Source organism: Lutjanus erythropterus, chromosome 6 (genome assembly GCF_056507025.1).
Source record: "Lutjanus erythropterus isolate fLutEry1 chromosome 6, fLutEry1.hap2, whole genome shotgun sequence".
In the NCBI taxonomy this organism is placed as follows: Eukaryota; Metazoa; Chordata; class Actinopteri; order Lutjaniformes; family Lutjanidae; genus Lutjanus; species Lutjanus erythropterus.
This window is the reverse complement of record NC_139322.1, coordinates 39,567,477-39,591,232: the sequence shown is the minus strand read 5'-3', so window position 1 is coordinate 39,591,232 and position 23,756 is coordinate 39,567,477. Positions and strand designations below refer to the sequence as shown.

At 37.7% G+C, this 23,756-nt stretch overlaps 1 protein-coding gene across 1 annotated transcript in view; it reads left to right on the top strand.

Annotated features, from left to right (window-relative positions):
* Nucleotides 1-23,756, top strand: part of prkcz (protein kinase C, zeta) — a 180,103-nt gene that overhangs the window by 132,622 nt on the left and 23,725 nt on the right. Inside the window, exons 11-16 of the mRNA XM_084721862.1 lie at nt 1,547-1,633; nt 5,400-5,535; nt 5,826-5,913; nt 7,827-7,946; nt 18,757-18,836; nt 21,474-21,563. Of these exons, the coding sequence (XP_084577988.1) occupies nt 1,547-1,633; nt 5,400-5,535; nt 5,826-5,913; nt 7,827-7,946; nt 18,757-18,836; nt 21,474-21,563 (601 nt within the window). The remainder of the gene's footprint in view (nt 1-1,546; nt 1,634-5,399; nt 5,536-5,825; nt 5,914-7,826; nt 7,947-18,756; nt 18,837-21,473; nt 21,564-23,756) is intronic.

Genomic DNA, 23,756 nt, shown 5'->3' with positions numbered 1-23,756 from the left:
CTTTTATTATTAAAATCCCATGAAAATAAATGCATCGTACTATCAAGTCTGATATCTCAGTCTCAAAAATGATCATGACATCTAATAGAAAACCACCTACAGAAACCCTGAGAGGCAAGTGAGAAAAAAAATCTGGCGTTCTATTTTCTAACAATGATTCAAACTGTTTTCTCTCCTGTTACTTAAAGGGATGATTCACAACTTTTTATGTGAATGTCCAGCCAGTGTTGATGGTAAATATAGTCACTTGAAGAAATAAATTCCTCAGTACTGTCTGTACTGAAGTCAGGCCCCTTCTAGTGTGCAAAAGACAAATATTTTTTTGGGATTTTGTTGCAATTTGCAAGTGAACTACAACTATGTCTCTCATCTTGCAAAATATACGTCACCAACACAAACATCACTGTCCCTTGTAACATTATCTTACCTGAAGTGTTTTATCAGCGACTCTTGGTCCTTTTATCAGCTGTGAAGAGAAAGAGTAAGATCCACTGTTGTGTGACTACATCTCTGTACAAGAACACACAGGCATCATAGCTTTAGCTTTAGCTTTTGGAAATCATGACATCACTTACATGACATTTGGGTGTGTAGTCTTTCTAATTGCGTATCTTCACACTCTGATACTTCAGAAGTTATACGACAAACTGACTTTCTTGTCTTCTAAAATTATCTCTTAAATCAACAAACATCATATGTGTGGTTCATGGTGCAATTCAAACAAGATCAAAAAAGAATTTGTGTCTAGCCATTGACAACAGTTCATACACAGTTTTTTCTGAAGCTAGGTGCCATGGTGCTCCACCAGAAGGGGCATGACTTTGGCTCTCTATATTGCGTTCTACTGCTGCAAAATCTGTTGTTCTCTGGCCAACCAGAGCCTGTGTGAGATTAGTATTTTTGTCACCTAATGTGTTTTGGCCAACAGAGTAACTGCTATAGGCTAGAGTGGTGATAGATGGCAAACATGGGTGTGTGTTAGAAGTTTGTGCATAATGCATTAGAGCTGCAATGATTAATCAGTTATTTAATTAATCTGCAACTATTTTGATCATTGGTAAATTGCTTTGAGTAGTCGTTGTAGTTTTTTGAGTTTTTTTTTTTAAGAAAAAATGTCCAAAATCACTGATTCCATCTTCTTAAACGTGAATATTTTCTGATTTCTTTACTCCTCTGACAGTAAACTGAATATCTTTGAGTTATGGACAAAACAAGACATATTTATAGACCAGGCAACTAATTGATTAATCCAGAAAATAATTGACAGATGAATCAACAATGAAAATAATTGTTAGTTGCAGTCCTGCAATGCATCTTGGTACATGTAGGCCCTGCCGGCACAGCTCTGTGAGCCAGAGAACTCAGCTTTCTTGTTTAATAGAGCAGCACTGAGGAATTGATTGCTTTAGCTGACATTTACCATCAACACTGAGTCGACATCCACATGAAATGGGGGAGAATGTCCCTTTAACTTTCTTTAAAGAGCCTCTGTTAAAGAGCATCAGTGGTGTGCTGATGTATTGTCTCATCATGCTCTGGTTTTCAGGTTATTTCTGGTGATTGAATACGTGAACGGCGGGGACTTGATGTTTCATATGCAACGACAAAGGAAGCTCCCTGAGGAACATGCAAGGTAAACATCCAGATGATGACAACATCTGTTTACGTACATGATTAACAAATGTAATCCCAATCCACAATTCAAACATCTAAATTTGGTCTGTAAGTGTGTTACTTCCACATGGAAAATTAAATGTTAAATGTGCAGAAAGCATTTTGATTTATGCTTTGTAATAAAGAACATGTAGAGGTAGAGCAGTGAGGCTTCCAGGAATAGGCTGCATGATCAGTGGAGAACATAGAAGTGGGCGAAGTCATGATTGGATTTTGGTTAACTTGACATGGCACAGTCAGTTACACAGGAAATACATCTTTGCAATCGGCAGCTATTTTGGGTTGGACTGATTGAACCTCCTCCAGATGGGTTCCTTTGTGTTTCTCATGATGGTATTATATGAAGCACAGGGCGTGTGTAGTTTTTGTCTTTTGGTTGGAACAAAAAAAAAAAAGCATCAGTTTGATAAAAGCATCTTGTGTTTGGTGCTGTAGAAAAGCTGGAGTGTGCACTGAAGATGTTTTTACTTGGACCTTCTTTGCTCTCGGTCTAAAATGTTCCTCAACAGCATACCTCTTATAAGTACTCCTTACAACCATATGCTTAATGGGCTGCTTTAGCAGCTCTTCATAGACGTGGAAACACTGCCAAAACCCAACTTAACGCTTTTTTTCCCCACCTCTGAGAAATATAATGAGCACCCATAATTCATTGTGCCTGTCTACTTGCGGGGCACTCCAACCGCGGCTCTGATAAATGCTGGATCAAAGGCTGGGTAATTTAGAGAGGCACCGTTGGGCCCCTATCGGCCCCTGCAATCTGTATTCTGGAGACAGTGGCTGTACATATGCAAAGCAGCATGTTAATCACTTATAATGATTGTACATATTCATGAGCAGCGCTCTTAGAGAGAGCCCTGCCGCATTCCCCCGCGCTGTGGGGGAGGCGGGCCGGTGGGCGATGGATGGTGCTGCTGATAGGACGCAGCTTCTATCAGTCTGATGCCAGCAATGAAACAACAGCGTACAATGGAGGCTGTCACAGTGAAAACGTGGGGGAGCGATGTGGGATTTGTGATTTCTCTGTCAAACATCTCCTCACTACAGTCTTTGCCTCAGTGTTTGACAATCATGGATTTACAGCAGGCAGACAGAGAGAGGCTTGTCAGTGTTAATGAAGGCTTATCTCCGAGACGCAGAATACACACTACCTACACATGGAGAGGAAACATGCCACTGACTCACCAAAGACGCACACAGAGTACATCCAATCATGGTCAAAACTGTGGGCTTTTAAGGGTAATGTTTGCTATAAATATGTCTGTGTTCACCGTAATGAAAATAATCTTAGTAACGTAAGTCTACTTATCAAAGTCCTTTACACTACAAAACTCAGAGATCAGTTAGAAACAACCAAATGTGCTGCATGTCTATGATATATCACTCATTCTTTAGAATTGGGACAAAACTGTATTTTGACGATCAATTATGCTGGAAAATATATTTGACAAGATGGGCGTCATGAAGAGTTGAGTTGATTCTTACAGAGTTGACAAAATGTTACATTTTTTCATTTCACAGCATAGTCATAGTGAGCAACCATTTTATATTTTAAGTGTCTCAGAGTTCTCTTAATGTTAATCAAAATACACATTTTTAAACCATAATTCTTATTTAGCTTTGATTTAGAAGGACTACAGAGTCAACATGTTATGATTGAGACACGTCTGATAGAAATATTATTGAATGAATTTGACTAAAAATAGAAAGTTTACCAGTGTTTGAGCAGCATTCCTGCCTTTTTTTAAACCAGGAAGTGAGACAGGGAGTTTACTGAAAACTTGAACACAATTTTAAAGGGCCATTATTTTCATAAAAATTCTGTTTTAAAACAAATATGATTATAGTAGTATTTTAACTACTGTTGAAGTGTTTTTGTACTGTTAGTATTAGACTTTGAAGGCTTTAACACATTTCCAAATTGTTTGAAATTGTGAAATCTTGTCTAGAGATAAAGAAAAATGATAGAGCAAACCAAAACATTTCATAAACTACTTAGATTAAATATATATAACTGCTTAAAGAGTATATTTTTACCCAAAAAAGTTATATTAGAGTGTTGGTATTAATAATTTCAAAAGTTTTGTCTTAGTTCTCAAGAATGGGTGATATGTTCTTTATGTTTTACTGTATTTGGTTTGTTGAGTTGATGTCAAACCAAATACCAGGTTCTGTCTGTGAGGAAGGAACACAGTGACATTTTACTGAACATTTCCATCATAGAGACGGAGCACAGTTAAGTCCCGCCCACACCAGAAGGGGAAACAATGGCTCTCCATTGATTTCCTATTGCGTGAAGGTGCCTCTTGTTGCTTTCCGTCTGCTACAGAAAAAAAATTGTCTAAAAGCTGCTGTGTGGTGGGATGCACTGCCAGCAGGGTGAAGAACCCAGAACTAAGTTTCTACAGACGTGAAGGATGGAAAACGTGTGATACTCAGTGTGCCTACATGTGCAGCAATCATCTTTTATTCAAACTGTAGCGCTTGCAGCTAGCTTTGCGAGGACTGGTTTTGACCTTTGTTAGGTGAAATGATGGTCTTACCTGGTTTGTTTGATCAAATAGTTGTAAATATCAAAGTATCTCACTTGTGGTAATTCAGTTGGATCATTTCTCTAGGAAAAGCAATGTAAGTGAGACAGAGCAACAATTCTGAGTGTGTCAAGAGTTCTAAAATAATCTGAAATCTAATGTTTTTAGCTTGTGTTGTTAGTGTTTCAGCCAAATGGTGGCCGAAAGTGCCAAAAACTGCAGCTCCTCAAATGGCTTCTTGAGGCTGGCTCCAAAAGCAAGCCACTCTCTGCTGAAAGTCATATTAAAATACCCAACTTACAGCCTGGTACAAAAAAAAACATTCTTGGTCTCTATAGCTAATTTCTCCACTCATGACAATTATTCAGGAGCTGATTTTTTTTATATACGATTTAAACTATAAAAGAGCTTGAAGTTACCACTGACCTATGGGTCATATTTATTAAAGGATCTATGGTTCCAGCCCTTGATTCCACATTGTGATGTCTTCTACAGGTTTCATTGTTCAATACATCTCCACGGTTTGTCATGAACATGCTAATAAGGCTGTGAAGTTAATAGAATCAAATGGGCTCATTACTTTTTTAGCGTGTGTGTGCTCAGGAGATGATTTGGTGATCTGTCTATTAAATCTTGAGATATGTTGACATTTTGTCTTGAGGGTGGCACAAGAGAGGAGATCACAGAGTGTTCCATATACAAAGGGTTCATCCTCTGGGGACAGAGTCCTTTTCACACAGCCTTTTTAATTACTGTTCCTCGTGGAACGTTTTCTCGGTTTGCTTTTTTTGCTTTTCTATTTCTGTTTTTGTTCTGCAGAATTCCAAACTACAAACAGATTCAGATTCATATTTTTCACTTGACGCCCCTTTTTCTACTGGATTTTCTACAATGGTCATTCATTTTGTTCTGTTAAAATATTGTGCCTTTACATTAATGTGACATCACTCCATTCATACGTGTGCCAAGTTGGAAAATCTAACAAAAATGTTTTTAGGTTAAACCAACTGTTGTTATGACTTTTATGAAACTGTGAGTTTTTTGTTTATGTACACATCAGACAAACACAACATGTGCAGTTATCACAGATTATAGATTTTAAAAATTACTTGTGTATAAGTATAAATCTTTGGCCTGATGGTGGCACTAGAGGACAGCCTCTGACCTGTCAGTGTCTGTATTTCTCCTTCACAGATTTTATGCTGCTGAAATCTGTATCGCTCTGAACTTCCTGCATGAAAAGGGCATCATCTACCGAGATCTGAAGCTGGACAATGTCCTCTTGGATCATGAAGGACACATCAAGCTCACAGACTACGGCATGTGCAAGGTAAGAGACGTATCGATTTTTTTTTTTTTTTTCCAGCAGACTGCGTGGACAGCAAGTGTAGGGTTATCAATAATTCAGTAGATCTGTATTGACGGGAGATACTAACAGGGCCTCTGTCTTTTTTTTTTTCTTCCACCATTCATGTTCTCACACATATCATCTCTTCAACTCTCTCTTTTATCTCTGAAACCACTATTCCCTCTTTTGTACTTTCTTCTTATTATTTCCTTCTCCTTTTCCTCTTTTTCTCCTTTTAATCTTCTTGTCTCTGTTCCTTGTTCTTCCCTCAGGAGGGAATCAGACCAGGTGACACCACTAGTACATTCTGTGGAACACCTAACTACATTGCACCTGAGATCCTTCGAGGAGAGGACTACGGTGAGTACAGGAGACACGCTGGGCTGGATCACTTCATGTCCAGATGCTGAGATCAGTAATACGGCTGTGTATGTCTGGCACTACGATTCGTATCACGATACAGAGGTTATGATTCAATATACTGCAATATATTACAAATACTGTGAGCAAGATAATATATTTATTATTAGATTTATTTCATAGCATAAATAACACACCACCATATTCATAAAATGTGAGCTAAAATATGTGGGGCTGCGACTAATGATTATTTTCATCATTGATGAATCTGCTGATTATTTCCTCTTAAGCGATTATTAATTGATGGGTGGTTTGGTCCGTAAAATGGTGAAAAATGTGTCTCAGGTTTTCAAAAGCCCAAGTTGATGTCCATAAGTGTCTCCTTATGTCCAAAACCTGAAGATATTCAGTTTACTGTAATAAGAGGAGTAAAGAGAAAACAGAAAAACCCCCAGAAAATATTCACATTTGAGAAGTGGAAATCAGAGAATTTTTTATTAAAAAAATAATTTATCGAAATAGTTGATGGTTAATTTGACAATCTTTTAAAAATCGATTAATCATTCCAGCTTTAAAAATTTGGAAAGGAAGATAAATTCAGACCCTGATTGTAGATGGAAATAAAGCAAAAACATTTACTTGAACAGGAAGACACTGTCACCCATTTTACATTAAAATTGTTTTTTAATCTAGAAAGGAAATATAGATATTTAGATATAGAGAAAGAGCTCAGACTGCTTTGATTGATAGACGTTTTATCCCAAACACTCTTGATCAGCGGTTTTAAACAACAGCAGCAGTTTTCAGGAGATGAAACAAAACAATACATCCAGCAACCAGGGTCATTTCAGGTAGTTAATTAAAGGGCTTTTATGACAGATAAATAAAGCACAATGTAAAACTGGAATAATTAGAACCATAGCTGGAATCTGCAATTCAAAGAATTATAGAACAATATCTACGTTATATGAGCACCTAATGGAGAAAAAAGGAAATCCGACATTTTACGTAGAACTGAAATGGGTAGAACCAGGTGTAGATATCTAAAGATGAATGGTTACATATTTGGAGAACACAACAGTTTTCAACATCATGGTGTACTTGGAGAGAGCACTGCTGGAAGAATTTAATTAGATTATTTATTACACCCAAAATTAAGAGCTCAACCATGTTGGAGACAATGTGGGGCAATAAATGTAGGAAAATATTCACAATATTCTGGGCTATGATATACCAAGATCATGTAAAGTACTGTATTTTGATAATATGACAGGACACATTATGTTAAGAGGAGACAGATATTTGTTGAAAATCTTAGTAGCTTGTAAAAAAAAAGTCATCATGAAGAGATGGTAAAAGCCAGAACCACCAACACAAAATGAAAACTGTGAGCAAAATATATGTTATGCAGAAGGTGACTCATAAAATCAGAACTCAAGAGGAACAATGTCAAGAGACATGAAGAGTGTTTACGCGTCAGCGACAGGATAAAGACTCAAACACAGATTATGTCACAAGAACAAACTGACAAGGCAAGCCACATTGTTCATGGGTTTGTTTTGTTTGGTTTTTGATTGTGCTTTTTGTGTATATGTGTAAGTATTTAAAAAAAAAAAACAGTTTACTTTTTATGCAATCAGAACAGCAAAAATAAATAACAGCACTGCTATCCAGCAGTCAGAGTCTAAACACACAAAATGAACCACAAATCTTTGCATGTGTTTTTGAGAACAATTTCACAAAACATTTGGGGATTTTCTTACACCCCTAATCAACAACTATATTTTGTTTTTGGACTCCTGGTGATAAACTTCTACATTTGAATGAACGAGATAAATTAAGGATGGACTAAGTCTTTATGTGCCACACATCTTGATAGAATATTTTATTCTTGTTGTTGTGTGTCCTCCCAGGCTTCAGTGTGGACTGGTGGGCCCTGGGTGTGCTGATGTTTGAGATGATGGCTGGGAGGTCTCCATTTGACATTATCACCGACAATCCTGACATGAACACAGAGGAGTACCTCTTTCAAGGTGAGACAGAGGAATAATTCATGATACTTGCTAGCTACACACTGCAAAATGAGTTCTCATGCCATCACTGTCCAGAGGGGCTTTGAGCTGGGACAGACCGGCTGTCATGTTGAAACCCTTTACTAGATATTTTTACTTTGTAGTGAACGTGTATCTAGTAACACTGTATCTACAGAGCTTTTATTTTTAAAAGATTATGAGGCATTGTTGTGTCTTGTTAAAGCAACAATGCCGAAATCATATTGTTCAAAATGCTACGAAATAAATGCCCATATTGAAGGGATTTATTCTTTGATGGTAGCAAATTGTTATTGGCATCTGCCCAGTGGAAGCTAGCTAGCGAGCTAGCTTTGTTATAGCCACCAACGTGAAATCATATATTGATGTAAAACAATGTGTCACAGTGTATTTCATAAATAAAACAGACATATTACATACCCGTCTAGGAGGAAGAGGTCCAATTCAGGATCGGTTTTGAATCCTTTCAAATCCTATAATTCTCTCCATCTGTTGAATGACCGACCGCCTGACTCGAGTTTTCTCTCGTGCTCTGTCACTGTCCCGTTTAGCCTTTCTTTGTTCTTTTCTTTTTCTCTTTTTTTGTTCACCTCAAAATATAACACACAAAAAATACAATTCTCTAAATATAAATCCACTCCTGCTTCTTTTTAACTGGCCAATATTCCACTGACTGCCACACTTTGCCTGGCAAAATGTGACCTCAGGCTTCTGGGTGAGTGCTGGAAATTGCTTCATCTGACTTCTGAGAGAATCTAACCCACTGACAGACAAAGAAGAACTAAAAGGAAATGATCAGACTTCTTGCTTGTGGTCTCATTCACCTATGTAGGTCATCATAAGGCATCACTATATATCAAGACGGTTTTATAACCAGTTAAAAACTCCATGTAGTAGCTTTAAGAATGCCACAGCCCAGTTTGAAGTCTGAAAATCTTCTGCAGCCCACACAAACTTTTAATCGCAACTCTGATCAACACGAGACTCATTGTACAAATGACAGGATATAAAATAAGTTCTTGTGTTAATGTGACTGGTCAAAATACAGTGTAACACCTCTTAAACTAGGTCAGATAAATGAAGAATCACATGTACTGTAATTTGAATGTTTCATGAGTTCTGATTAGTTTTCAGAAACAATAATCATAAATATTTGATGGTAATCACTGCTCTGGATAAGTCAGGTTGGCTAGCAACATGTTTTTCACGACAAGTCAATTTTATTGGTATACCTAAATAAAAGTAGTAAGCTAGTATCAGAATAAATATTTTACAAAAGGAAATGTTCTTAATTGGGTAAAGTCAAACTTACAGTATTCTTCACCGCCCTGTATCTGCCCCTGTTTGATCAGCAGGAATGTACCCAGCTTCTAACTACAGTAAATTCTCTATGGTTGAGGGGATTGGGAGTGCAGAGGAATTGTGGGAAATGAAATATGAATATTGAAAGCATATGGCAGGCTGTTCGGTGCCATTTAAAACAAAAACATGTTAATTTAACCCTTTGTGACGCATAACTGATATCCTGAGAGCGAGAAGAACACATTCCATGTAATGGAATAACAATCAGCTCTGGGCTGTAAAGGATTTATGCCTGTGTAAATCCAGGCTTAGATGGGTGTGCTATGCTTCATTAAAATGGAGCAATCTCAGAAACAGGGCTAATTTTACTTCTCTCAAATGTTAATTAGTTTTAGTTTGCTATAGTCTGTCAACCCGCTCTTATTTGGTGTTGGTCTGTGACTTCTCTTTGCATCTGAGTAAACTTAACTTATTCACATATTTACATTAGTGATATACAGTAGTTTTAAAGCATGATAAAATCGTGGGAAATAGTTGGAGGACATAAATTGACCATGTTTCTTCTTCTTTTTTTTTTATGAAAATGTTCATCTTGTGCGTTCATTTCCCACTTTGGAAATTTTTTTAAATGCACAATATATAATTTCTGCCACTAGGGCTCGCTCTCACATCAAAACAAGAACAGAAGACATAATTTCATGATATTGTGTAGCAGTGTGGGATCATGGGAGTTGTTGTCTACATCCACTATTGTAGATGACAATCTAACTGACATGACTCAGACAGAAGTCATGTTCACAGGCGAGGTAACGTATTAAAGTTTTACTCATGTTACGTTTAGTCACGTTTGCTGACTTAAAATCAAATTTTATTTAAATCGCCTAAAATCACAAATCACGGTTTGCCTCAGTGGGGCTTTACAATCTGTACAGTGTGTGACGTCTCCTGTCCTGTAGACCCTCTAAGGAAAAGGAAAAACTCCCCATAGAACCTTTTAACAGGGAAAGAAAAATGGAAGAATCCTTAGGGAGAGCCACAGAGGAGGGATCCCCCTCCCAGGATGGACAGGCATGCAATAGATGTCACATGTACAGAACAGAAATACATTTTTTAAGACAGAGACAGATTTTGTAAGACAGAATTATAATATATATGTGAATAAAGTGAGTCCATATCAGTGTCGTCTGTTGGACCCAAGCCATTCACCCTCATAGAGATGGGAGAGAGGGGGAAGAGAAAAGCACAGTGCATCATGGGAAGCCCCCCGGCAGTCTAGGCCTGTAGCAGCATAACTAAAGGATGGCTCGCCTGAGCCAGCCCTAACTATAAGATTTATCAGAGAGGACAGCCTTAAGTTTAATCTTGTTGTTGTGGAGAGGATGTCTGCCTCCTGAACCCAAACTTGGAGCAGATTCCACAGGAGAGGAGTTTGGTAGCTGAAGGCTCTGGCTCTCATTCTACTTTTGGTGACTCTAGGAACCATGAGTAACCCTTCCCAAGTCTCTGACCTGTTCCATGTTTCCCTGGAAGTTATAGCAACAGACGACCAAATAAAACGCACCGTTGCCTTGACTAATATTACAGTTTTCTCTGGGTTTTAACATGTAGGAAACAACTCAACTCAACAAAATATATGACATATGACAAAGGCTATTTTCCCATGTTTTTGTGTCTAAATGGGGACAACAATTTTTGAAATTGGTCCAGTATTGAACCAAATCTCTGCAGCCCTCAGCTATGAAATAGGCTGCAATGTAATCCTAATGTGCATCATCACTGTACGTCCACTAAAAAATGCTTGTTTTGCCACTTATAGTCTCAGATTGTTATTGTGCCCGACAACATTATGAAAAAGATCACAACAGAGATGTACCTTTTGTTAAAGAAAAAGATCTCTTATTTAAACCAGAGGCGGCTGATTTATTGCTTTTCCCAAAGCCACCAGGCTCCATTTACAGAAAAAAAATACTTCATTCAGACTCACAGGAACAAAATAAAACTCACCCAAGCAGTCTTAGTTAGTCTTTCCACTGTTCCAACAAGCACCAGGTCTGTTTTGGTCAAAATAAACCCTTAATTGCCCAACATAAATGTTACCCAAAGTTACCCTTTTATGCACAATGCTGCATATTATATGATTACAGTTGGCTGTTGGATCTTACCACTGAAGTTGAATGTTACAGCATATGTGCAAGCAAAAAATGGGTTAATATTTGAGAATTTATGTAATGATGAACTGCTGCATGCACATGCTGTAATGCATGCTCCCCCACCCTTCATGAACTGTGGAAAATCTGGCAGTACATTATAGCCTGCACTACAGATGAGATTTAGGGTGCATGTGTGTTCAACATTTTCTCCAATAGTTTGCTTCATTTGGCAGCTTTCATTTGAACTGAATTGGTGCCAAATAACCACACTGAGGCACCTGAAAGCACAGGTCTCTGTCTTCCATCAGTCATGCTAAGAAAGACACCCGTTAAGACTCAGAATATTAGGAAATATTTCCCAAAACATACGCTCATAAGAGCATGTTTTCCACAGCTGGAACATTGTTTCAAAATGATGATTTTAATGGTACATAGTGTAGAAATTTGATGATCCGTAATTACTTGTACTTGGAAAACCTCATTACAAAATGAGCTGAGGGAAAATGAACTGAATCTGGACTAATGCTTAGATTTGAGTGTTTTAATGTGCTGCTACTTGGGATCAAAGATTAATCAGTTGTTCAGAATTTGATCGATCTTGTAAAATTTAATCAATCTTCTATCAAATAAAAATGTGGAATTCAGTGGAGATTATTTTTATGAGCACCCTGCTCATGTTATCTCATACTCAAGTATATGTGTTTAATATGTAGGCCTTTATAATACTGTCAAAGAATATGCAATATGTCGCTGTGGAAACAAAGCTTGGATCGAGGGGAAAAATGCATTTGGTATTGTTTGGTATATGAATTTTAAAGTTGTAATTTTAAAGTTTGTAATTATGATTAATTGATTAATTGATTGTGAATTTTAACAATGATCGATTAAGAACGGAGCTTACAATTTGCAACCCTAGCTGCTACTCTTTTTGTGAAGCATCTAAAGAGGAGTGTGTCGAAGCTTCAACTTGTTTTCAGGCTTTGCTGCTATCATTGTCACTTTCTCAGTAGCCATGGGCAACGCTTCCTCTTCTGAGGACTCGCTGGTCCGTGATGTTCCCCAAGGCTACATCCTTGGCCCCTTGTTGTTCTATATATAAATGCTAGAACTATAGATAAACAAACACTGAATCCATTGTTATGCAGATGACACAACAACTTATGTTCCATTAAAAATCATTGAAGAATGCCATTTTTATCATATTTTATCCTGCCTGTCAGAAATAAAGAGTTAGATGTCCTGTAACCTTCTCTAGTGAAACAAAAACAAATTGGAAATAATTCTCTCCTGTCCTACAAAGTCCATCATAGAAACATCTTGGATCCTTGTTTTCAAATATTAAACCTGCAGCCAGAAAACTAGGGGTGCTTTTTATTCGGTAAATTGGTCTCCTCGTCTCCTCCACTCGCTTCCTTTCCTCGACTCTTAGCTCCACCCAGCGAGGACATGAAAGAGGGATGTGAGGAAAAGACGCGAGGATGGAGGAGACAAAACTCAAACTCAAAATGAAAAATCCTCGTTCCACAGCATCAGTCCGAAGTGACGTCAATTATTGATGACATGTTGCACAACTTTATTAGCTGTCAAAGGGACTGCAGCCTTTACTTATGAACAATTTCTAAAAACTCACAGTAGTCTTTAATTTTGTGATTTGTTTTAAATATGTGGATCATTTAAACTTTCTTGTAAATCATCTAATATATGCATGGGTTTGTGTTGTTTGATCACTAAAAAAAAAAAAGTTAAAGTCACCTTTATATCCTAAAGTGCCAGACACATCACACAGACTGATGGTGCATGATATTGCGTTCATCATGTAACTGTGTGAGAATAAACTGCGTAATTAAAATGATTTCATTGTGTTCAGGATAACGTGGAGTGCGTCATTTATACGGCACGCCCCTTAATTGATAAAAGACTTCCACATGGGATACACCGGTGTATCCTCGCTCTGCGCTCCTTCAGAAGCCTCCTCTCTCCTCGTTCCTCGTCTCCTCCAGGTACATTTAAGCAACTGGAAAATCCTTCATAATGGCGGAGGGGAAACAACTTCCAGGTCGATGAAGGAGAGAGGAGACGACGAGGCAAAATTCAACGTAATGAAAAGCACCCTAGGTGTAATATTTGACCATGACCTCTCTTTTGAAGAAGACTTTACAAATGTCCCTAGATCATGTTTCTATCAATTAAGGAGCACCTCAAAAATTAGGTCTTTTATCTCCAGGCCTGATCTTGAGAAGGTCATCCATACAAGGATCTCTAATTGACGTCCATGCTAGTTTGAAGTCAAGGCTGGAATATACTGTACTTCTCCAGGCTGGATCCAAGCAAACACGAAGGGGCATTTGGTGACACTACCACGGATGTTTCTTTTATAGTTTTTGAGTGTATTTTTTATTTCTTTGATTTTGTTTCGACCTACAGCTACCCATGATATCAGTCTCTGCATAGACCTATACCTGTATCTTTGGAAACTCACAATTTCTACCTAATGTACAGATAGAGAAGACCATAACACTGATGTTATGCTTTGCAACAGACTGTTTTTGCACTTCCTTCAATCATTCATGCAGTGGCTTCAAGATTTTGGTAAATTACAGTCATTAAACCAAAATTTTAAACTGATTGGGATGACCAAAAGTACTGGAACTCAGCATAATAAGTAAGGTACTTGTAATAAGTAATATTGCAGTGCCAGCTTACACAACACAAAAATTGCAACAAAGTCAACTTTTTCAGAGTGGTTGGGACCAGAGAAAACAAACTGTGGGTGTGATCGCACCCTCAGGGTAGAGGAACCTCTATAATATCTGTCCTTCTATTTGCATTTGTGTTTCCACGAGCCATATGGTACCCTTACATAGCACACCCCCTTACCTCCTCCATCCCTCCCTCTCTCACGCAGCCACCCACACAGTCCTCTAGAACAGAAATTCCTCCATACTTACAGTAGCCTCGTGTGACGCATTATGTCTCTGCTGTGACTGTCAGGAGCATAGCGTGGCACCACGGCTAGCATCTGCCACCAGTACCATCCTCCTGGCGGTCTTACCGGTAGGGCAGCAGGTTCCTGGCTGAATGCCTGCCAATGGAAACCAACCCTTTCACTATAGGAGCCACCCAGCCATATGCCACCTTGCTAGACCCTGTGCCAGGCCCTGCTTTCAATATCAGTGGTCCACATGCCAGCCCCAGTCCTTTAGACAGACAGACAGCTGGCAAACATTTGATTCATTGAGGGAACCAGCCATTTAGTTTTATTCACATTAAAAATGTTGCTTTACAGTTTCAATAACTGAAATATAATGGACAAATTGGTTTGGGAGGATGCAATAACAATGGTTTTAAAATGACCTAAGTGTTAGAGGTCATTCTTGACCTTGGAAATGGTAGTTTGATCAAAAAAAAGCTCTCAGGTATATCCCAAAGTCTTCATCCCACCGATTAAACGCTATATCTTTCTGTCAAAAAAAGAAAAAAATGTCCCGTAATAATGGCCACACCAATGTACAGGTTTGGATTCAAAGACTGCCTTCACATCTCACCGTGGATAGAGAAGGTTTGACCAAGTGTTGTTGGCTCAAATGTGAAACTGTATAAAATTGATACAGAAAAGACTCAACTAAATACAGCCTTCCTTGACACTGTGACACTTTTTCTATGAATTGTGATGTGGTGTTTACTGCAGGTGTTTTCAGTGAACAACAAGCTAGATTTCAAGGCTAGTTGACACCGGCTGGTACAACACAGTACATTACATCCTTGGGTGTCATATTCTACCCACTCCACTGCTTTGTTGCCATTTTGTTTGTTTTTTTCGTAGTCCAACCTTTTGTGAGGATTGTGTCAGCCCCAACATATCTGTAGCTGGCTGGCAATAATACAGTTGGTTCTTGACATAGAACGTGATCTAAAAAGAGTCACTTAGTAACTTTTTGTGGCCAGATCAGCCAGTGAAACGTGAGAACAGGTGGACCTGTTTTCATGTGTTTGGACCGATTTTTCAACTAGTGATTAATTTGGCAATAATTTTTCCACTAATCGATTAGTTGTTTGGTCCATAAAATATTGATCAGTGTTTCACAACTCGAAGATATTCAGTTTACTGTAAGAAAATTGATTAATTGCTGTTAAGAATTTAACCAATTACAAATCTATTCATGGATATTTATATTATATTTTGACATTGTTTTGTCTGACAGAGCTGTTTGTTGAATATGAAAAATTAAACTTGGTTTTAAAATGAGGGAAAAAAATGAACAATCGATTGTTAGTGTTTTCAATTATTGGTTCAGGGAAACGCAAATCAATGGGTAAAAGTAACTAATACTCCGAGTAGTTTTTAAGATGAATACTTTGCACTTTTACTTAAGTATTTTTCCGACACCAGTACTTTTATTTGTAATTGAGTAATATTTTAGTAATGTAACAGTACTTGTATTTGAGCACAGATTTTCAGTATTCTGCCACTGCCAATATCCAATATTTGTTCAGTTGAAATGATGAAGAGAACTACAGGGGAAGTTGTGGAACATGAACATGCCTTAATCTTTGTAATCTTTGTAATGTCTTCAATATACTGTGAAAGAGTGTCTGTTTAACAAAATGATCCACAGGTGGAAAAAATGTAAGGGTTTAGGTTTCAGAAGTGGTGAATTTGAAAAATATGTGAACATGTGAATGCTGTTTCTTCCATTTAAGTACATTTCTATCAATCCAGCAAATTAAAAAAAAAGGTGAAGGTGGAGATCATACTTACATTAATAATGGTATTTTGAAAAATACCTTATTGAAAGGGTCATTTTGGTATTTTTCAACCTTGACCCTATTTTCCCACAGTGTGTTCACACCAGCCTTGTTAAGTCAGGTTGACTCACACCCTAGAGCATTAAACCATCCTTGTGTGGTTTGTCCGGGTCGATATGAACACCAGACTCTAATCTCTGGTGCAGATCATACAACCACTCTCTGGTCTGCCTTGCGTTGATTCTTTATCCGCTGACCATATGACCAATGAGCGAATGACATTTCCACCACATGACTTGTGTTTACAGTTTCTAGACAGTTTGAGTTTTTCCTCTGCAAACCAGGTGAGTTGGAAAATGGAAACAATGTATAATCCTTGCATTGATTAGAGTCAGGAACCAGATGTTTAGGTGTGAACCCACCCTACAGTAGGTGATCAATGGGGACAACAATTTTTGAAACTGCTACAGTACTGAGCGAGCCGTCAGCTGATTGATTTGATTTAGCACATAAAAGCCACAAAGCTACCACTGCTGAATTTACTACCATCTACTGGATTTTAAGATGTATGGCATTTTTTCTACCAAATTATCCTTACCTTGCAGTATTAACGAAAGTGAAAAATAATTTGTCTATCCTTGACTTTACTCCAAAAACTTTATGGTTTCTTCCGTGGCCTGTGTGACATCCTTCTACCGACTTTCATGAAAATCAAGCCGGTAGTTTTTCTGTAATCCTGCTGAGAAACAGACAACCAGACAGAAAAACACAATCAAACTGCACCAAAAATATAACCTCCTTGGCAGAAGCAACAAATGTGGTAACAAGATGCCACTGAGATGAAAGAACAAGCCTGAGCTGGAGAGGCGAAACCTGGGGCAAAAAAGGTACAGAATCACTCGCTGCCGCCTGAGAATTGTATTGTTATGACTACTCTTTAATAATTGGAGGTGTCACAGATGAGTGCATCAACATTTTGATCAGTTCCTTTCTTCTCTCATCTGATTTATGGCAGCTCAACAGTAGGAGAGATGACACTTAATTAAAAACAATGTGCACTAATAGCTTGAAGCATGTGGCCCAATTCTAAGCCTTAAACATTAGTGTAATTACTGATTATAATCATCATATTTTCTTCACTAGATGAACTCGCAAATCCTGTTTTCTCATCCCAAGAGAGTCAATTTAGTAGCTTTCAGATTAAGAGTCTGATGCTGCAGTCATTATCCAGAGATGACCAGTGTTTATAAAGTGCATGCCTCATTTTATCTGTCACCCATTCTTGAAAATTGGGACAAATAATGTCCTACCAACACAAACCTTTAAAAATGTATAATACCAACACTTGTATTGCAATTTGTGGGTGGAATGTATTCTTTAAAGATTTATACACATGCGATATGTGTCATTTATGAAGTGTTTTGATTTGCTTGCTCTGTGCCAGAAGACATCCTTGTCCAGACAAGAAATCACTTCATTATTTAAAAATGTGTTAAAAGTCTGCAAATTCTAAAACTTACAATACCAACTGATATCATAGCATATAAAATGTGCTATTATAATCATCTTTGTTTTAATTTTTTTTTTTTAATGAAAATATTGGCCATTCAGAGTTGTGTCCCAGACTTGTGACAGCTCTATCAGATTTGTACAAAAACATGGTTTAATCAGGCATTAAAAGGGTCAGCTATATCCTAAAGACCCCTGTCTCACTTCCTGGTTTAAAAAAGGCAGGAATACTGCTCAACTGATAAAATTTTGTGACAAATTCATCAAAAAATATTTCTATCAACCATAACATGTCAACTTTGTAACCTTTCATCAAATCAAATCAAGTTAAATAAGAATTATGGTTTAAAAATGTGTATTTTGATTAACATTAAGAGAACTCAATGACTATGCAGTGAAATGAAAAAAATTTAACGTATTATCAACTCCGTAAATGTCAACTGTCAGATGAAAAATCTGACAGAGCTGACATCTACATTAAATAAAAAATGTAATCACTGGGAGGTTGGCCTGTTTAAAGGTTTAAGAGCCCAGAGTTTGATCTTTTAAAAAATATTTTCCAGCATAATTAAAAAGTAAAAATCAAAACCCACTGAAAATACAGTTTTGTCCCAGTTCTCAAGAATGAGTGCTATTTATCTGATGGTTTTTGACACAGTCTTTTTCCTTAATGATTTTTATTGGGAGTAACAACATGAGAACACACACTGGTCATATTACCTTGAGCTGTGATTGGAAGAAAAAAGCTCTGGTCACTTCAGCGTGAAGCACTAATCTGTGAAGCAGCAGTGCATCCTTGGATTTAGGTTTTGAGGGAAAAACTATTTCTCAGAGTGTTTTTATTCTCGTCAGCATGACATTGTTGAGCTGTGGGAGTCTCAAGGCTGTGCGTAGACCATCAAAAGTGAGAGAAAGAACAGAATGGTGTCCTCTGTATCTCCTCCCTTCCTTTGACTCCCACGCAGCAGACATGGTCACCCACAGGCAGGTTGGACTGTGAATCATCCTCCTCCCTACTCACGATTGTCCTTTTCTTTCTCTCTCTCTCTCTCCCTCTCTTTTCTCTTCTCTTTTTTCGCCAACAGTTATTCTTGAGAAGCCCATTCGCATCCCAAGGTCTCTGTCGGTGAAAGCTGCCAGCGTGCTCAAGGGCTTTCTAAACAAGGTGAGAGCAGTCCACTCCCAATCAGCCCCCTCTCTTTCTCTCTGTGTCCGTGTACGCTGCTGCTCAGTCAGATTACCATGTGTAGGATCACGGCCAAGAACTTCAACTGTGTTGTGGACAGCCAGGGAGGCCTCTTTATTTGGCTCAGACTGCGTGAGTGGATGTGTTGATTAATGCGTTACAATAAAGTGGTACTTAAATGTGCCTTTCATAGTAAGATAGAGGAACTAGGTTACAACACAAGTTAAATATACATAGAATGTAGTGCAAATTCAACCCTGTTAGGGTTATGTTACACAGAGTTTCTCAATCTCATGGTCAGGAGCTCAGGAACAAGATAACTTACCATTTGTTTGATATATGCGTGAATAGTTTTTTTATATAGTCATGGCAAACAAGCACAGTTCATCCCAAAAATCAAAAATACATATTTTTATTCTAACTTGTATGCTGTTTTGTAGTGAGATATCAGCCACAGAGATGTCTGCCTTCTCTCCAGTATAATGGGGCTAAATGGCACTCAGCTTGTGGTGCTCAAAGCACCAAAGAATACATTTCAAGAACAGCAGTGTTTCTTTCCAGAAATCAGTCTTTGTATTTCAAACATTTTATTTAGAGTGGAGTCCAGTATGCACAATTTGTGAATAGATTTACAGATATAGGAATTATTGATGCACAAATACAAAGGTCATTTAGAAATAATTAGTAAAAATGTACAAATAAACAGAATTCTCTTTACCAAACTAATAGAAAATAACACAGTAAAAGAAAAAAATCCCAAACCCCAAAAATCATTCTTTCTAAGACAGAATCTACTGGAACTACTTTCTTTCTACTAGAAAGAAAATAGTTCCTAGATGAAACTGCTCACAACAAGGTCTGGATTACCTTGAGTTACTGGGTCATGATTTTTGCAAAGAGATGCTGGTTTTGAATTTTTGTAAATGTACTTTTTGGTGCTTTGAGCACCACAGGCTGAGTGCCATTTAGTCCCATTATAGTGTAGAGAAGGCAGACATCTCTACAGCTGATATCTCCAAAACTCTGCAACTCACACCCAAACTATCTAGATTTATAAATACTACAGGTAATAAAAATAAAGTAAGTAGTAAGTATTTTGATTTTGGGATGAACTGTCCGTTCCAGATGAGCCTATGTCCTGGAGATAGAATACAGAATAATGTCATACTCAAGCTGACGTGTCACTATCCAAACTCTGTATGCTGAGATAAGAAGGAGCTTGGAGCTTAAAGGAACAGCTCAACATTTTGAGAAATATACTTATTTGCTTCCTTTCTAAGAGTAAGAAAAGAAGGTCAATATCCATCTCATGTCTGTGCTCTAAGTACAAAGCTAGAGCCAGGAGGTAATTAGCCTAGCTTAGCATGGCAGAGACCATAAATACCGAAGGAAAACTGTAGAAATGACAACTTATGGTTTTAGTGTGAGTTGCAGAGTGTCACTGTTTCATAACAAAATTTGGACCTGACCAAACAAACAGTTAAAAAGTCATATTTTGCACGTTTTCCCATATTTGGTTGATCCATTTACTCCATCCCGAGCACTTAAAGTTTGTTGCTGTGGCTACAGTAGGACCAGCCTCCCTCCCATAACCTGCTGATCTCCAGATTCAAGTTGGGTGCATCAAACAAATGCAGATACTGTTGCCTGAATTATGCTTGGTGCTTTCTTTGGTTTTGATGGATTCCATTAATAAATTGCTTTTATTTGGAACCTTTTATTGCACTTATAGTAACTTAACTGGTTGTTGTCAACTCAAGTAACATTATCTTCATTTCACCTATCTCTCTTCTGCTCCTCTCCGTGTGTGGAGGGCTAAGTCCCTGAAACATGGTGAGAGCAGAGGAGAGGAGGGAAATCCTTACTGCAAATGACACCAAAACACAGTAAAGACACTCACAATGACAACAGTTTAAGTAAAACAAGTGCACACAAATGAGGTAAATAATAAATAGAGTAATTTGTTTCTGGCGGTAATACCAAGGTAATGGTCATTGAAACAGAAAGAAATACATTGATCCTTTTAAATTTAAGTTTATAATTTAGATTAATATTTAAGATGTAGAGCATACAGAATTTTCTGTGTTGTACTTTTACAAAAGTGTATGTTTATGCATTTCAGCCCCTAGTGTCATGCTTTTTGCAACAAGGTTTTGTGTGTGTATGTGTGTTTGATGTTTTATTGTAGCACTGATACATAAGTGTGTTTCTGTTCATGCAAAAAGCCTTGTAGCGTCTCATATGTAAGATATCAGCATAATTGTTGTGATGAAAAGCGTGCAGTCCAAGTTAAGCAGTTAGAGTGGGTACATACTCTGTACATACACATATTGTGCATGATGAAATATGTGGGGCCAACATTATGATTAATCATCCACTTGGCAATTGCTTCATTCTCTTAGGAGCTGTAGAACATGTGAAATATAATAAGAGAAATACTCTCTTTTGACAGAGTCCCGCTTAGACTTTATTACTGTCCACATAAAGTAGAATCTACCCGAGAGTATGCATGTATTTTCTACCTCTATGTGCTAAATTATAGAGATTAATCTCTCATTGCTGTGAAATACTGTTGCTACTGTTTATACTCCTGACCAGCTGTCTTGGTCCCAACAGGATCCTAAGGAGCGGCTGGGTTGCCAGGTCCAGACGGGCTTCACAGATATCAAGTCACACACATTTTTCCGCAGTATAGACTGGGACCAGGTAAGAGCTGAGTGAGTGAGTGAGGAGACGGAAACAGTATAAAGATATGATTCATTAAATTGTTGTTTATTGCAACCACTTCAGCATGCTCAAAATTTGCAACAAAGTATACAATGTATTTCTTCAATATATACACTTTTTATGCCTGCAAAGGAAAAAGGAGTACAACCTTTTGCTTTTTGTTAGCTTGTTAAGAAAAAAATGTGATATAAAACATTTATTTATGACCTTTCCATGACAAAAATGAAGATGAATACAAGGGGTGTGAAGAATGTCCATGGTACATATGGATCACTCCTGCATGGTTTAGCCCACATGTGATCTATCGACTAAATGTAACCAACATAGTGTGAAATACGCTTGCTGTTACTGCAAAGATTAATCTAGGAATAGATAATTAATTGATTGTTTCGCCAACTATCTTGAATCAGTTAATTGATTTGAGTGATTTTCTAAGAAAAAAAGCCAAAATTCCCTGATTTCAGAGTCCTAAATGTGAATACTGGTTTCTTTACTCCTTTATAATAGTAAACTCAATATCATTGTGTTGTGGACAAAACAAGACATTTGAGGATGTCATCTTGGGCTTTGAGGAAAATTCAACATTTTTACCATTTTTGGACATTTTATTTATCAAGAAAATAATCAACCAAGCAATCGACTGTGAAATAATCGTTAGTTGCAGCCCTGTGTTTTACTCTGCTGTGTTGCAGCAGGGTGTTGAAAAAGGAGGAGTGACTCATTTAAAAGCCGTCACATCACCTCCATCGAGTGAAATACCAACCATGACTTCAAGTACTTTTCACTAATGTAGCTGAGAAATTCAGCATGTCTGTTGTCACAGAGACAGATAGTAAGATTGTGATGCTTATTTTAACTTTAATTGCCCTCACTTCTACACACAGTTCTGCTCAGCTCACCAGAGTCTCTGGCTCTGTGTCTCTGCCTGTCTGTGATACAGCCTTCAGTGTTGATTGGCTGTTACTCCCACCTTTTTTTTTTTTTTTCTGATCTGAAAAATGATCTGATCTGTGACTCAAAACTGTGATACAAGCCAAACCATGAGTTATGTGATCCCCAATAAACACTAAATCAAAACTAACTTTCAAAATTAAAAACTACTATATTTCAGTTTTGCCCAACAAATTAAAAACTAACGATACTGTGATAAATTAACTATTTACTTGTTCAGTGACCTACACATGCCTGTGAAATCATACATTGTCTGCTCCTGAAAGGTAAAGCTGTATCCCCACCTTCACAAAAATATTGCTCCTACAATTGTTGATTTAACTGTTTGACCTGTTGCCCCTGAAAGCAGCACCTTTCAAACTCGACAAGAAACAGCTGGGCCAAATTATGAAAACAGGCAGCAACATAAAAATATCACATTACCTTCAGTTAAGGTGAGATTTACTTTCAGCTGGATGTCTGTATGAATGAGTGCATGATGAATCATCTATATCCTCCTTAACGACAGATGTGCACTAGATGGATATCATCGTGTTGATGTTTTAGCTGCTGAACCCACAGAGCAAAACACTGTTTTAGTGAACAGGTGGACAGGATTTGTTGCTCTGGAGTGGGGAGCACAAGTAGCTGCAATAAAGATCAGTGATGATAGAGAATAAGTTAGCAAATGACAGCTGGATTGACTGAGGACAGTCTGGTGCAAACAGGAAGACAATGCCTTTTCTGCTACACCAAAAAAGAGAGAAGAAAAAAGCATGACAAAATTTGACTAGAATTTCCCTGATTTAAACTAAATTTAATGGGCTGGTTTCCCAGACAGGGCTGAGATTAATCCAGGAGTAGGCCCTAATCTTCAGTTTTTTATTTGATATTAAATTTCTGAGCATAGCAGAGCGTTTCAAACCGGCTTTTTTTTGAGTCTGGCTGGATCAAACTAAACGATGCAGGTTGTTATTTTCTATTTACTAGTTTTCTATCTACTTTGTATTTGGGTTGATTTGAATACAGCAATTCGGACTAAAAAAATCACAGAGACCACCGTACCAAGACCATTTAGAGGAAGTTGTCTCAGTCAGGTTCACTGAGAAATTGTGGATCAGTCGGATTTTGACATGTCGAGTATTATCAAAGACTCATTTCAGACAGCTAAACGATGAAGTGGAAGGTGATACTCCACATCTTCTACTTAGAATATTGTTCATCATCTGACAGACAGCTGCT